Source organism: Phocoena phocoena, chromosome 7 (assembly GCF_963924675.1).
Source record: "Phocoena phocoena chromosome 7, mPhoPho1.1, whole genome shotgun sequence".
NCBI lineage: Eukaryota > Metazoa > Chordata > Mammalia > Artiodactyla > Phocoenidae > Phocoena > Phocoena phocoena.
The window spans coordinates 43003588-43020330 of record NC_089225.1 but is presented as its reverse complement, the minus strand read 5'-3'; the positions used below and the strand labels follow the sequence as shown (position 1 = coordinate 43020330).

The window sequence follows — 16743 nt, the reverse complement described above, 5'->3', positions numbered from 1 at the left end:
GTATTGAGGTGTTCCTCTGTTGGGTGCATAAATTTTTGCAATTATTATATCTTCTTCTTGCATTGATCTCTTGATCATCATGTAGTGTCCTTCTTTGTCTCTTGCAGTAGTCTTTCTTTTAAAGTCTGTTTTGTCTGATATGGGAATTGCTACTCCAGCTTTCTTTTAATTTCCATTTCTATTTTCATGGAATATCTTTTCCATCCCCTCACTTTCAATCTCTGTGTGTCCCTAGGTCTGAAGGGGGTCACTTGTAGACAGCCTATGTCCAGGTCTTGTTTTTGTATCCGTTCAACCAGTCTATGTCTTTTGGTTGAAGCATTTAATCCATTTACATTTATGGTAATTATCGGTATGTATGTTCTTATTACCATTTTCTTAATTGTTTTGGGTTTGTTATTGTAGGTCTTTTCCTTCTCTTGTGTTTCCTGCCTAGAGAAGTTCCTTTAGCATTTGTTGTAAAGCTGGTTTGTAGTGCTCAATTCTCATAGCTTTTGCTTGTCTGTAAAGGTTTTAATTTCCCCATCAAGTCTGAATGAGGTCCTTGCTGGGCAATCTTGGTTGAAGGTTTTTCCATTTCATCACTAAATATGTCCTGCCGCTCTGTTCTGGCTTGCAGAGTGTCTGCTGAAATATCAGCTGTTAACCTTATGGGGAGTCTGTTGTATGTTATTTGTTGCTTTTCCCTGCTGCTTTTAATATTTTCTCTTTGTATTTAATTTTTGATAGTTTGATTAATATGTGTCTCGGTGTGTTTCTCCTTGGGTTTATCCTGTATGGGACTCTGTGCTTCCTGGACTTGATCGACTATTTCCTTTCCCATGTTAGGAAAGTTTTCAAGTATAATGTCTTCTGATATTTTCTCAGACCCTTTCTTATTGTCTTCTTCTTCTGGGACCCCTGTAATTTTAATGTTGGTGTGTTTAATGTTGTCCCCGAGGTCTCTGAGACTGTCCTCCATTCTTCTCATTCTTTTTTCTTTATTCTGCTCCCTGGCAGTTATTTCCACCACTTTATTTTCCAGCTCACTTATTTGTTCTTCTGCCTCAGTTATTCTGTTATTGATTCCTTCTAGAGTATTTTTAATTTCAGTAATTGTGTTGCTCATCACTGTTTGTTTGCTCTTTAGTTCTTCTAGATCCTGTTAAATGTTTCTTGTATTTTCTCCATTCTGTTTCTGAGATTTTCGATCATCTTTACTATCATTACTCTTCTTTTTCAGGTGGGTTCCCTATTTCGTCTTCATTTATTTGGTGTTGTAGGTTTTTGCCTTGCTGCTTTGTCTGTAACATATTTTTTTCTAGTTTTTTTTTTTTTTTTTTTTTGATGGGTGGTGCTATATTTCTGTCTTACTGGTTGTTTGGCTTGACACGTCCAGCACTGGAGGTTGCAGGCAGTTGGATAGAGCTGGGTCTTGGTGCTGAGATGAGGACCTCTTGGAGGCCTCACTCTGATTGATATTCCCTGGGGTCTGAGGTTCTCTGTTAGTCCAGCGGTTTGGACTCGGAGCTCCCAGCACGGGAACTTGGGCCTGACCTCTGGCCTGGGAACCAAAATCCCATAAGCTTCATGGCATGGTAAAAAAAAAAAAAGGGGGGGGGAAGAAAGAAAAAAAGAAGAAAGGAGCAGTAAAATATCAAAGAATAATAAAATAAAATTAGAAAGATGAAAAATATATTAGGGAAAATAAAACTATAATTGAAACAACTGCAACAAGGTAAAATCCACAAAAGAAAAAAGTGTGTGTGGGGGAACAAGCCAAAAGGAGAGAGCAATAACAAAGTGTAAAGAATAAAGTAGAATTAGAAAAATAAAAGGTTTATTAGGAAAAATAAAAATGTAGAAGAATCAACAACAATGAATCCACAAGGTAAAACAGAACTCCAATCTAGAAAAGGAAAAAAGAAAAAAAAAAGCCTTGACTATGGGGGTGGAGTTTTGGCAGTGGTGGAACTTAGGCAGCGGTGGGGTTTAGGGTGGGGTGAGACCTAGGCAGGTGGGGGTGTGATGTTTCAGCCTGGGGCGGGGCCTGGAGGGGGCGGGGGGGTGACATTCAAGTGTGGGGCGGGGCCTCTACTTAGGACCTGACCAGAATGGGAGAGGCATCAAGACCTGAGGGGCCCCTCTGGAGTGTGGAGTTCTGGAGTTTGGAGGTAGGGCCCTGAATGAGGGTGTGTGGGTGGGGTGTAGGCCCAGCTCGTTGGAGGGGGTCTCCAAGTGTAGAGGTGGGGCCCTGGGTGGGGGTGTAGGGGCAGGGATTGGGCTCTTCATAGCAGGAGGGAGGCTCCGAGGGCAGAGGATTGGGCCCGGGAGCCCACCAGGCTTCCGCATGCCTGAGTGGACAGGGAAAGCACTGGCCCTGTTCCCTTCTGTTGCTTTATGCCCTGCTGTACCATCTCCCCCAGCGTCTCCCCCAGCGTCTCCCCCGTTGCTGCTGGACCCCTAACTGTGGGTGGGTCCCACTGGGTGTAGGAACTCCTCTCCTCCCCCAGCTGCCCCTCAGGGGTCCCGGAGGTCCAGCCTTTACTTTTGCTCCCCCTTCCCTCTCTCCCACTCCCTCAGGACATGCGCAGCTGGAGGGAGCCTAGGTGGGCAGAGGATCAGGCCCCAGATCTCAACAGGTTCCTGGGTGTCCAAGTGGGCAGGGGAAACCTGGCCACGCCCCCTTTTGATTCTCTGCCCTCCCAGTGGTTCCCCAAGTTCCCTCTTCAGGCGTGGGATGCCTTCCCCTCCCCCAGCCGCCCCTCAGCAGCACCAGTCCTGTCCCACATCCACTTCTCCTCCCCCTTCACTCCCCCCACGCCCCACGTCCTACCTGGTAGTTGGCTGTTCCTCCCGTCCCCTTAGGTGTCCGTGGCCCCCCACCGGTGCCTGGTAGGTGCCCTAGTTGTGAGGAGATGGGAATTCCGTGTCCTCCTAGTACGCCATCTTGACTTCACCCCCCTCATTGCTTTTTAGTCTTAGGATTCTTTGACACTCTTAAAAGTTATTGAGGACTCCAAAGAGCTTTTGCTTATAAGGGTTCCATATGTTGCTGTTTACAGAAAATAAAGCTAAGAAGACTCTAAAATATTTTAAGTTTGTTTAAACAATAATAATAATCTTGTATATTAACATTTTTCTTTAGGGGAAATAAAACCAAAAATAGTGAGAAACGTGGCATTGTTTTACATTTACGAAAATCTCTTCAGTATCGGTTAGCAGAAGATACATAGATTCTCATATCTGCTTCACACACTTCATTAGTTCTCAGGGCTATGATGGCATCACATGTCATACAGCAAAATGTGTAGGAAATTTTTCTCTATATCTTTCTCCACATCTCTCCTCTAATAAGTTTCCTCTAGCCCCTTAGCCGAATTTGTGTTTTGTTTCACCCTTACTTCTCTTGATCCAACCAGATAAAGTTAACATTATATGAATTAGCTGCTATTCAAACAGGAAGAGTCAATCTTTGTAATTCAAATAGAGGTTGCCTTTTTCCGTAAATTCTCAGTTCTAGTAGTTACGATTCTTTGGAAACCAGTTTAAGAATGGCTTTCATTGTTAGAGTTCAAAAATAACACCTTTTTTACTTCTTGAGTTGAAAACCAGTAAGAGAGAAATACTGGGCAGATAACTACTAGATAGCAGGACTGTAGATCTGCAGCTGACTTGTTCACCTGCTCTTGGGTGGCATGGACCACTGCAAACTCCCCCTGAAAGGGCAGATCAGAAAAAAGAAATCCCAGAAGGGGCTGAACCACATGGCCCAGCATCTTCCCCAGACTTTCCAGTCATCTGTCATTCCTTTCCTGCTAAGCAAGAGAGGGAGAAAAGAGGCCAGGGATCTTATTCCAGAAAGAACTGGAAGTAATTGTCCCCCCTCTTCTCAACAAGATGCTTGTTTATGTTTGATCTTTTATAAATGTGGACAACAGAGTTTTACTGTCATGAATTAGTAATGGCTCAACAGCCATCATCTGTCACTCAGTAATGACTAGCATAAGAAGGCTTAAGGTCACCTTTCCAAAACTCAAATCATCATTTATTTCCCCGTACTCTCTACAACATTGTTAACAGAACTGTTGAACAAGTCAGTTCTTTGGACAGAGTGTATGTTGCAGTTTGCTTATCATGAGGGTTATTAGATATTACACGGCTTGAAAAAATAGATGTCTTGTGAAAGCTCTAGTGAAATTTGAATAGTCATGCGATCTGTTTTGTAAGTTTTTAGGCTAAAAGTGTCAGGGTGTGTGCCCATTATGAATCAAGTTTAATTATAATACATTCATGGGGGATGTTGTTCTAGGAAGTGTAAAATCCAGAAACACAGGTTACTGAGTTTTAATCCCAGCCCTGCCATGCACTAGCTATGCAACCTCAAACAAGTTCTAGTTCCATATCTTCTCTCAGCTTCATTTTTCTGAATTATAAAATGGGGAAAGTCAGAACACTTTCCTCATAAGAGTGTTATGAAGCTTAAATAAGAAAATGCAGGCAAAGCATTTATTAGGTTTGGGGCACAATAATTGCTCAGTATAGGTTCATTAAATACTATGTATATTACAAGAATATTATTTTTATGTATTATTTTTGTAATCCAGAACATTAGGCAATTATATAACATATAACATTATTTTACTCCCTCATTTTCTGATTTCTGCTTTTTCTGGGTTAAGTTTTAGCCATTGATCTATACTGAGGGGCATTATAAAACAGCTGTTTGAAACTTACCATCTTCATTCAGGAAGAGTTGTTGGGGACTATGTTTCATAGCTTCATCTCTGTAAAGACCTTGGGGAAAATAGTTCCTACAGGTCTCAGTCTAAAGAATTGATGTCCCTTTCCCATGCGTTGGGTTTGTGTTTCTATCTTAAATTGTATGACAGAGCATGTTTCCTTTTTAAAATTGCTATTGAAGAAGCTCGGCAACAAACTTGCAGCCCTCTGTTAACAAAGTGGACTCTATGTTGTGACATATATTTTAAATACTAATTTTAACCTTCATCTCTTTCCCCCACCTCATCCTTATGTTCTCTTCCTCCCCAGTTTCTTCACATAATTTTTATCTTCTTTTTTCTACATCTTTGTAAGAGACTACACATACTTTCCGAATGATATATTTTTAAAATAAAAATGTGTGAGTGTAAAATAAATCTTTAAACCTTAGGAACATACTTGACCTAATGAAATAGTTGTGGGTAATTTCATTTGATTAGTTTTTTGGTCATTGTATAAAACTGGTTTGAAATAAAATGCTTTAGGTGATTTGTGACATGGGTGGCTGTATGACATCACTACAGTGTCACTCATCTCCCTTGAGCTTGTGATTGTATGCTTTTCCATATCAAGCACATAACTGTATGTGTTGTTGCTCTTGCCTAGCAGCTGTGCAGATAAAATTGGCGTGTTTCTCTTGTATTCTTTTTTTTTGACAAATTTATTTATTTATTTATTTTTGGCTGTATTGGGTCTTTGTTGCTGTGTGCAGGCTTTCTCTAGTTGTGGTGAATGAGGGCTCCTCTTCGTTGCGGTGCGCGGGCTTCCCATTGTCATGGCTTCTCTTGTTGCGGAGCACGGGCTCTAGGTGTGCAGGCTTCAGTAGTTGTGGCACATGGGCTCAGTAGTTGTGGCTTGCGGGCTCAGTAGTTGCGGCTTGTGGGCTCTAGAGCGCAGGCTCAGTAGTTGTGGTGCACGGGCTTAGTTGCTCCGTGGCATGTGGGATCTTCCCAGACCAGGGCTTGAACCCGTGTCCCTTGCATTGGCAGGCAGATTCTTAACCACTGCGCCACCAGGGAAGCCCCAGTTGTTTTAATTTTTTTTTTTTTTTTTTTTTTTTTTTCGGTATGCGGGCCTCTCACTGTTGTGGCCTCTCCTGTTGCGGAGCACAGGCTCCGGACGCGCAGGCTCAGCGGCCATGGCTAACGGGCCCAGCCGCTCTGTGGCATGTGGGATCTTCCTGGACCAGGGCACGAACCCGTGTCCCCTGCATCGGCAGGTAGATTCTCAACCACTGTGCCACCAGGGAAGCCCCGGTTGTTTTAATTTTTATAGCATTGAAAGAAACAATGTAGGGTCCATATCAAGTTTAGAATCATAATTTTCAAAAATGAGTCACAATCAAGACATATATACATATTGATTAGTAATTAAGGCACGGCTATATCAATAATAGCAATGCTATTTGGAACAAAAATCAAGTAGAATGTACTAGCTTTTCCTTGTAGTTTTTCCCTTCGAGTTACTAACTTGATATGAGATTGCGTCTTATTTATACATTACAAATGCTTATTCTGTTTATGGCTATATAGTATAAGTAGCATGTGCTAGCGTTTAATAAAGTTTATAATTTTCTGATAAATTTGGTGTTTGGTATATGGCATGTAGTTTTTTTAAATAAAAGTTTATACATATGAACAAAAATAGACTGCATTCTGAATGTGTGCATATCAATATTTCAGCCTTTTCTTAAAAAGTTATTAAAATGATTAAAAAATACTAATTACGTAAATACTGTACTTTGTTTTTATAGAACTTTCACCCATAATCTTCTTTTTTTTCTTTTAAAGATCAGTGGATAAGTCTGTCATAGTGTATGATACTGTAAGTATTTCAAAATCTTGTATGATCTGTATAAATTATGTTTGCTTATTAGGCTACTGAACTTCAAGTTTAGCTAGGCAAGATGAGAAAAATGTACATATTTTTTCCGTTTAGGATGCCCAAGAATATAATATATACATTTTCAGAAGTGCTGAAATAGTTATGCAGGTAAGGTATTGCTTCTGGAACAAGCCCTTAAATATTTCAGTAATGGTTTTAAGATAGACAGATGTTTAGTCTGATCAAAGAAAATACAGATTTAAAGAGCATCAATATTAAAAAAATCACTTTAAGTCAGTTTTTCTTAAACTCTTACACCAGGTTTCCATAACAGCAAAGGAGTGTTTACCCGAGGGTTTTGGGAAGGTATAGCTGAAAGCTGAAAGTGGCTCTATCACTTTATAGAGTCCCACCTGGATTTAGAGACTAGTATAAGAAGAGTAGGTTATAAAGGATTTGGAAAAATAGGGCTTTTTGATAGATGCGTGTGAATAAAGACCAGGTTGCATAAGTATGAAGAAAAATGAACATTTAATATATAGTGAAAGTATGATTGACGAAAATATTCTCCAAGAGAAATCGGTGTTGAGTGGGACCTTACAGTGGTTGAGCTTAGGTTGTAGCTATGCCAGCAAAGAAATAGAGATGTGAATTATCAAAGTGTAGTGGGTCAAGCAAGGAAGCTAAGCTAGTCCTCCACACAGCAGTTAAAATTATTGAGTTCTGGCAGGAAGTGGGCAAGAGTACTCAAACGAGGTGAAATAGATCCTTAATGTTTCTCAGGAAATTTTCACGAGATTTTACATTCACAGAAATAGCTATAATGTTAAATTTTCTCCATAAAATATGTATATGAGTCTTAGTTAAATACATCTAGTTGTTGGATGGCCCGCTAAGTGTACTCAATATTGAAATGACTAATTTCTCCTCACCGGTCTGCAGTGGGTACAGTCAAATGCCATAGCAAAAATACAAATCATGTCATGGTTACTATTAGTAAGTTGAGACAAATCAGCCAGGACTATATTATACTAAAAATTTCAGCAGACAGCAGTACTGATAATTGAGAAAGAGTGAAATACGTACTTGATAATGTTATTAGTTATAAATGCTATTCTCTATTCATTGGGTAAAGTTTTGGTTTATATTAGTGACTCATAATATTAGAATACATAGAGTATATAAACCATTCAGGTCAAACAAGTCTTTATCAGTAGCTTTACTCTTGCCTGAGTAAATATAAAGCTGTTTGTGTTGTTTTTCAGAATACTGAGGATATACTTCACACCTTGACTCAGCACACCAGGTCTGAACTTAACCTCACTTTGTATTAATATAATTAAAAAATTGGTCTGAGGATATATAATAGTTGTTTTTATTAACTAGGTATGTCACGACTTGTGCCTTTGCACCCAATATCCTTTTACTTGCTACTGGTTCAATGGACAAAACAGTGAATATCTGGCAGTTTGACCTGGAAACACCTTGCCAAGGTTAGTAAGGATATCATGTGTAACCCAGTTCAGCACCATTCACCATTAAAAGGAGAAATTCAGTAATTTTTTGACAAATTATTCATGTTGCTTTTCTCAATATAAAGCATACATACAAATTTAATATAATTTAAAAATAATTTTAGAGAACCCAGTGTTAAAGTTAACTCAGACATCTACATTAAAACTGTTGGTAAATGCTTTTGGATGCACATTCATGTATATCATACCTCCCATAGTTTTGTAAGCTCTTTATTTATACTCCATACTAATTTTTCAGATAAATATAGCCTAGAACAAAATAGAAATGATAGTTTTATCTTGTTGGTTTTATTTTTGGTTTTCTCAAGCAACACTGACACTTAATTTAGGAGTTTTATTTTTATCACTGTCAGAATTAACCAATTAGTGGTGCTGATATGCAGATGACAGATCACATATAATACTTCTGCTGATATGAATTTTATATAATAAAGATAAACTTTTTCTGGAGTGTAAAATGTTCCGAAAGAGCAGCATTTAATGTAGCATTAAATAATACTTTATACGTAGTATTATTTGATTTTTAAAAATTTCTTAAAGGATTTTAAAGTAGAAAACACAGACTTAAGAAAATTTCATTTACTTTTTAGTACAAAGTGAGAATGTTTATAAAGGATATATACTTTTTCTTGTTGTTTTTTCACTTACTTTTTGTTTGTGGGGTTTTTTTGGTTTGTTTGTTTTTAAGCAAGGATTGCAGAAGATCAACCAAAGCAATTTACTGAAGATTGGTCAGAGGACGATGTCTCAAACTGGCTTTGTGCACAAGGTTTAAAAGACCTTGTTGGTATTTTCAAAATGAATAACATAGATGGACGAGAACTGTTGAATCTTACAAAAGAAAGTCTAGCTGATGATTTGAAAATTGGTAAGACCTAGTGAAAGTTAGGCAGTCTTAAAAACAACTTTTAATAATCTGAGATTGGTTTTAATTGCATTAATGGTTTCCTTTTAATATTCTAGCACAGTAGTAGTTCTGGTATATGTCTGTGTGTAGAAGTATAGTATATTTTTATTAGATTATGGAAAAGAAATGTTACGTACTGTTTCTTTAGGTAATTAAAGCTATCATGTAACTATAATTTTTAAAATGTATATATTTTTAAAATTGTGATATAATTCACCCTTTTATAAGTGTACAGTGCAGTGACTATTCAAGTTGTATAACCATCACCACTATCTGATTCCAGAACATGTTCATCACTTCAGAAAGAAACTCCATTCCCATTAGCAGTCACTCATATTCCTTGTCTCTCTAGCTCCTGGCAACCACTAATCTACTTTCTGTCTCTAAGGATTTGCCTCTTCTACATTTCATAAAATGTATGGCCTTGTCTGGCCTCTTTTGCATAGCATGTTCTCAGAGTTCATACATGTTGTAGTATATATTAGTACTTCACTTTTTATGGCTGAATAATATTCCATTGTATGAATTTATCACTTTTTGTTCATCCATTCACTGGTTGATTGGATTTAGATTGTTCCTGCTTTTTAGATTTTATGAAAATTGCTTCTATAAACATTCATACACACGTTTCGTGTGGGCATCTGTTTTCAGTTTTCTAGAGCGTTACCAAATCATATTGACAGAACTTGGCCAGAAGAAGATGTCTCCTTTTGTGATTGGGAGTTGGGAATGAGTGTTATTAAACTTAATTGCTCAGGAAGAAAAGACCCTTTACCAGCTTGAGGGCTAGTAGCCCCTCAGTATGGGCAATGAGCAACATTTGGCTATATTTAATATAACTCTGAAAAGGCATCTGGCTCTTAATAAGATGACAAATTAAATAGGCCATCAACTCCTGTACCCTCTTCCCTACCCTTTCCCCATCCCTGCAAATGCTACATAATTGAAAACTGATGGAGTCTAGACACAAATAACCATCAAATAAACAAAACAAAACTCTGAAAACTGTCGAGTGGAATTGGTGGATCATATGGTAACTCTGTGCTTGCATTTGAAGAACTGCCAGGCTGTTTTCCAAAGCAACTGTGCTTTTCTGTATTCTCACCAGCAGTGTATGAGGATTCCAGTTTCTCTGCATCCTCATCAACAATTGTTTAGTTTTTCAATTATAGCCATCCTAGTGGTTTCTCATTGTGGTTTTGATATGCATTTTCCTGATGACTAGTGATGTTGAACAACTTTCCATATGCTCAGTGGCCATTTGTATATCTTCTTTGGAAAAACGTTCAGATTCTTTGCCCATTTTAAAAACTGGGTTATTTGTCTTTTTATTGTTGAGTTGTTTATATAAATTTAGATACTAGACCCTTAATCAGATATGATTTATAAATATTTTCTCCCATTCTGTGGTTTATCATTATGCTTTCTTGAAAGTGTCCTTTGATGCACAAAAGTTATAAATTTTGGTGAAGTCCAGTTTATCTGTTTTTTTTCTGTCATTGCTTGTGCTGTAGGTGTCATATCTAAGAAACCCAAACCTAATCCTGAATCTTGACACCTGTGTTTCTTCTGTGACTTTTATAGTTCTAGCTCTTACATTTAGGTGTGTGGTCAATTTTGACTTAATTTTTGTATATAATGTGAGGTAAGGGTTTAGCTACCTTCTTTCAGATGCATATATCCGGTTGTCCCAGCACCATTTGTTGAAAAGACTATTCTTTCCCCTTTAAATTACCTTAGCACCCTTGTTAAATATCAGTTGACCATAAATGTGAGGGTTTATTTCTGGACTCTCAATTCTGTTTCACTGATCTATTTGTCTATCCATATACTAGTGCCACAGTGTCTTAATTACTATAGCTTTGTAGTAAGTGTTGAAATTGAAAATTGTGTGTCCTCCATCTCTGGATTTTTTTTCTCCCCAGGATTGGTTTTGCTCCTTTGGGTCCCTTGGCATTTCCATATGAATTTTAGGATCAACGTGTCAAATTCTGCAAAAAAGCCACCTGACTTTGATGGGGATTATACTGAATTTCTACATCAATTGGGGGATTATTATCATTTTAACAATATTCTTCTAATCCATAAGCACAGGTTTTTTGTTTTTGTTTTTGTTTTTTTTTTGCGGTACGCGGACCTCTCACTATTGTGGCCTCTCCCGTTGCGGAGCACAGGCTCCGGACGCACAGGCTCAGCGGCCATGGCTCACGGGCCCAGCCGCTCCGCGGCATGTGGGATCTTCCCGGACTGGGGCACCAACCCATGTCCCCTGTATCGGCAGGCGGACTCAACCACTGCGCCACCAGGGAAGCCCAGCACAGGATATTTTTATGTTTATTTAGGTCTTCTTAATTTCTTTTTCAACAATGCTTTGTAATTTTCAATGCGTAAGTCATTTTTTCTTAAGTGTACAATCCACTGGTTTTTAGTGTACTCACAGAGTTGTACAACCATCACCACTATCTAATTGCAGAACTTTTTTTTTTTTTTTTTTGCGGTACACGGGCCTCTCACTGTTGTGGCCTCTCCCGTTGCGGAGCACAGGCTCCGGACACGCAGGCTCAGCAGCCATGGCTCATGGGCCTAGCCGCTCCGTGGCATGTGGGATATTCCTGGACCAGGGCATGAACCTGTGTCCCCTGCATCGGCAGGCAGACTCTCAACCACTGCGCCACTAGGGAAGCCCTAATTGCAGAACATTTTTATCCCCCCAAAAGAATCCCATTCTTTCCTCTTTCTAGCCTCTTGGCAACCACTAATCTATCTTCTGTAGAAATAGGATCTACCTATTTTGGACATTTCTTTTAAGTGGAACCATACAATATGTGGCCTTTTGTATCTGGCTTTTTAAATTTAACCTTTCAAGGTTCATCCATGTTTTTGTATGTGTAAGTACTTCCTTTTTATGGCTGAAAAATATTCCATTGTATGGCTATACCACATTTTGTTTATCCACTGATCAGCTGATGGTCATTTGGGTTGTTTCTACTTTTTGGCTGTTACCAGTAATGCTGCTGTGAATATATATGTATGAGTTTTTGTGTGAGTATATTTTCATTTCCCTTGGATATATGATTAAAAGTAGAATAACTCTACATATACCATTTTGAGGAACTGGCAGACTGTTTTCCAAAGCAGCTGTACTATTTTACATTCCCACCATCAGTGTGTGAGCTTTCCAATTTCTTCACCTCTTTGTCAGCACTGGTTATTACCTATCTTCTTGATTATAGCCATTGAATAGATGTGAAGTGGTATTTCATTGTGGTTTTTGATTTGCATTTACCTAATGATATGGAGCATATTTTCGAGTGTTTATTGGCTGTTTGTGTATCTTCTTTGGTTAAAATTGGTTTGTCTTTTTATTGTTGAATTGTAAGAGTTGTTTTATGTGTTCTGGTTATTATCAATACATCCTTATCAAAAACAGTTTGAAGTCTTAGTGTTGTGCTCTAATGAACATAATACTCAGACACTTATCAGTGTGCTCCAGTAAAGTCTTAATTAACCAGAAAGCTTAGGAAATAGGATGTCCGTAGTGAATTTACTGTTAATGAGGAGTCAAAGAGCAAAAAAAGTGTTTGTTATAGAAAATCATTCTAAAGTCTAGTAGTATACTTTCATTACATAGTAAATATAGTATGTGAACCTATTTAAGTGTCTTGGAAGCTTATGGCCTTCCAAGACCATATGTAGAAGTTAATAGAATGATGATTTTGTGAAAATAATTAGAATCAGATGGTTTTGTACTCAGGCCATACTGTGAAAGCTATTTTTGTATCTCTAGTAACTTATTTCCTTTATAGTTTACTCTTTCTTCCTGAAAGTAGGTAATAGAGTACAGGGGTTTTTTTGTTTTTGTTTTAAAGTTCTGGTGAATTTAGCATGTTCATTAGCTGATTTCTTATTACTCTCTCACAATAAGTTTTAACAATACCTTATCACACAGAAGCACATGACAATATAAAATAATAATTTCAGATTTCAACAAAGGATGTTTCAAAACATAAGAGAGCATAATAAAAACAATAGGAAGAGAATTCTGTCCCAATAGCCCAATAAATAAAGTATAAGAAGTTCTTACAGGATTCAATTAATGGCCTGAAATAGTTTTTGAAGGTGAGTCTCGGGTTTAGTAGTTATGATCATTTTGACGTTCAGTGAAATAAGTTTTGGAACTACCAGGCTCAAGCCAAAATTGAAATATAATTTAAATAAGTCTGCTGTGGTCTAAAAGCTGAATTAGGAAGATCATTATAAACGGAGACAAGAACATTGCATACTCTCTAGTAAGTAAGGAATTTGCTTTGTGTTTGTACTTAAGATTTGGAAAGTTAGCAAATACAACAAATTAAATACAGAATAAATTAGTAAGTAACTTTTTAAATAAATAATTTTTTCTACATCATTCTATAGTATCAATATTTTAAAGTTTTTGCACAATTGTAAAGGGTCAGCAGGCTAACATTAATCTTCTACAACTGCTACTTTAAGCTACAGTGGATTTCTGTTAGTCTTGAGTTTTAAGAAAAGTAGGCTCTTCCTCAAAACAGTAAATTGGAGTAATAGAGAAGTGAAATTGGGTCTAGAAAAAAATGTGTTAAGAGGCAAACTGATGAGTATGTGATCATGAATTTTACTCTTGTGAGGCATAACTGTTTTACTTGCATTTGCTTTTGTGGTACAGCTGTTAAAATGGTTCCTATGTCAATGTGAATAAATATGAATTTAACATTCATCATATGAAGGAAGTTATTTAATTTTCAGTGAAGTATATTGGAGTGTTAGGGAACGAAGTAGTATATCTATAACGTTTGACACTTAAAAATTATTTTTAAGGAGTCAAGCAGTCTATCAAATCTTTTTTCAATGAGCCTTTGTAGATATACAATAAAGGAACCTTCTATAGATTTGAGTATCTGTTGGAACCTGGTGTTTTAACCTAGAGTAATAGTCCTTTTCTAGCATAGTGTTAATGAAAACGAAGGGTACAACAGACATACAGTTTTAGGTAGGAAATAACTCCTTATATCTAGTGCTATATTTGCATAAGGAATATCCAGAAAGAGATTACAGGTACAAGAGATCCTTGATATTAAGAGAGGTATGTCTTAAGACATATGTGTATCCATCAATTTGTGAACTCTACAATAGCCTTTATTTAATATTGCAACCAAAAGGCATAAAGTATGAAGATAAAGAGCAAGAAAGTCTCTCTGAGATGTGATCCTAGGCAAGCAGTAAGTCCACTAACTAGCCACATGATTTTCATCTGCAGTTTGGCTTCAGGTTATATCCAGGACTCAGGAATATTGCAAACTGCTACCTATCTTGGAGTTTGGAATTGCTGTAGATGATGTAATGGTAGAACCATGGAATGACAAATGACAAGGAACTATTGTATATTGTGTCAGTCCTTACCCTTATATTCAACTAATTATCAGTCATAGATTTATCATAGATTCTTAATTGGGAATGAGGTTTCTTCAAAGTGTTCCCTCTTCTTTTTGCTCTTGTCTTTCCAAGAAACCATGAAAGCACTTGAGACATTTTTATCATTTTCTGCTTTAAAAGTTATAATATCAAATTATTATATCCAATGCTTTTTAAAACTTTATGCACCAGCTGTCTTAACATCCTCAGATTTTGGAAGTTTCATGTTTCAAATTCTAGTAATACTTCCTTATGTAGACTTTCACTTGTTGCCAAAATGCATATACTGTTAAGAAATAAGAACATTTACCATTTTTTCTTTACACACAATTGAAGTGAAATAGTCCTTTCACATGTATAGGCCTGTGCACTGACCTGCTGTTAGAGTGGGCATAACCCTTCCAGTTCAGCTGCTGCTCTTAAATTGGCCTACCCCACTTTCCTGAGAGTGGGGCATTTCGGGGTCTCCATTCCTCAGGCCTATCAGATGTCCTGTTGCTTCCGCATTGATATCAATCACAGGTCTTATGGATGGTGGTTTATTCTCTTCCACTTAAATAGCGGGATTCATGAGGATACCCTGCTACCTTGTTTTTTGGAAGTGTCGGTGGGATTTGATTTTGCTATCTCGTTGCTGTTTTTATGTGGGGATTCAGAGAAGTTTAAAAATTATATTGCTTCTATCACCATCTTCTCTAAATCCTTTAAAAAATCCCTACTGTACCTATAGTTTTGTGTCCCTTTTCTTTCCTAATATAGTTTTATGTCTTGTTTTCTCTTGATCTTTCAAGTCAGAAGTTTGTTAATACATTTTATTTTTAAAAAATAAAAAGTTTTAAAGTTTTTTTCTCCAAGAAACCAGCTTTTGATTCTGTTGTTCTGTCTCAGGGCATTGCAGACGTGATTCAGTGACCAGCCCAATGGGCTGTAATTGTTAGTCCAGGCCATAGCGCTCTCTTGTTACCCTGCCTCCAGCTCATGCTGGTGTTGCTGCCTTAGCAATGATATTTACAGGACAAAGTTGGGGAGCGTGAAGGCTACAAGTAGAAAGGTGTTTCTTCCATTTGTGTACACAAATCTCTGCTTTAAGCTGTTTCCCATCCCCTACCCTGGAACCTAGTTAGTTCTGTTTCCTTGAGGGTTTTCTGAATTTTGTTTTGTATTTTTGATGGTTATTTGTGTCCAGACTCCATCAATTCTCAATTATGTAGCATTTCCAGGGATGGGGAAGAGGGTACAGGAGGTGATAGCCTATTTAATTTGTCATCTTATTAATAGCCAGATGCCTTTTCAGAGTTATAGTAAATATAGCTAAATATTGCCCATTGCCCATACTGAGGGTTTACTAGCCCTCAGCTGGTAAGGGTCTTTTCTTTCTGAGCAATTAAGTTTAATAACACTCACTGCCAAACCCCAATCACAAAAGGAGATGTCTTCTTCTGGCCAAGTTCTGTGGATATGATTTGGTAACTGCTTCCCTGAGGGCATTCTTAAATGACATTAAAATCAGACAAGGGTAAAACACAATTTAACCTTATCCAGGACATTTTGAAATAGGGTTTCTATATTCTTTATTAATAAACATTCTAAATATTGGCACACATGTATATTCGACAGGGTAATATATATATTGTTTTCAGAATATTAAATACCTCTATATCCTTATTACATGTTGTATAATTTTCCCCTTAAATGATGACTTAATTATGTTAGTAGTTATGTAATTATTAATGTGTCTAATTAGTCTAATTATAAACGTGTTTATAACATGCTTTTAAAAAATTGTATTAAAAATCCTCAATTTTGTTTCAATGAATTACATAGGAGGTAAGTCATAGGAAAGCAGTAAAGCAGTTCCTAAGATGTAGGCAGCTGCTAGGTTGACTTGCCATACTTGCATAGATATGGTCAATGAGTCCAAATAGATTTGAACAGTTTATTACTCATGGCACAGCAGGCAGCATGAGCTTCATATTTAAATTGGTTGCCCTTTCCACCTAGTCTTGTGGGGGCAATTTGTGTTGGTGTCATAGCTGAGGAAACCTGAGTTTATGAACCTCCCCCCAATCTTATAAAGGGAATGCTAGCAAACTAGTCCAAAAGGAAGACATTATCTTTGTTCTTGTCAGGAAACAAATCTGCCCTCAGACTGGGAGGGAAACACTATCTCTAGCTTCCAAGTAAGTTTGCAGACATCCTTGAAAAGATTGCTAGACAAAAGGTGTCATAAGGTGTGTATAAACACATGGAGAATTACCTTCCAATCAGAAAGAAAGCTGACTT

General features: G+C 37.4%; 1 protein-coding gene across 4 annotated transcripts in view; it reads left to right on the top strand.

Annotated features, from left to right (window-relative positions):
* The window catches only part of WDSUB1 (WD repeat, sterile alpha motif and U-box domain containing 1), a 67803-nt gene that overhangs the window by 17515 nt on the left and 33545 nt on the right, over positions 1-16743 (top strand). For 2 of the 4 annotated variants that reach the window (XM_065880749.1, XM_065880750.1), the window contains exons 5-8: positions 6552-6585; positions 7851-7891; positions 7972-8078; positions 8809-8988. In XM_065880749.1, coding sequence (XP_065736821.1) covers positions 6552-6585; positions 7851-7891; positions 7972-8078; positions 8809-8988 — 362 coding nt within the window. The remainder of the gene's footprint in view (positions 1-6551; positions 6586-7850; positions 7892-7971; positions 8079-8808; positions 8989-16743) is intronic. The other 2 variants (XM_065880752.1, XM_065880751.1) reach the window with 1 other exon arrangement.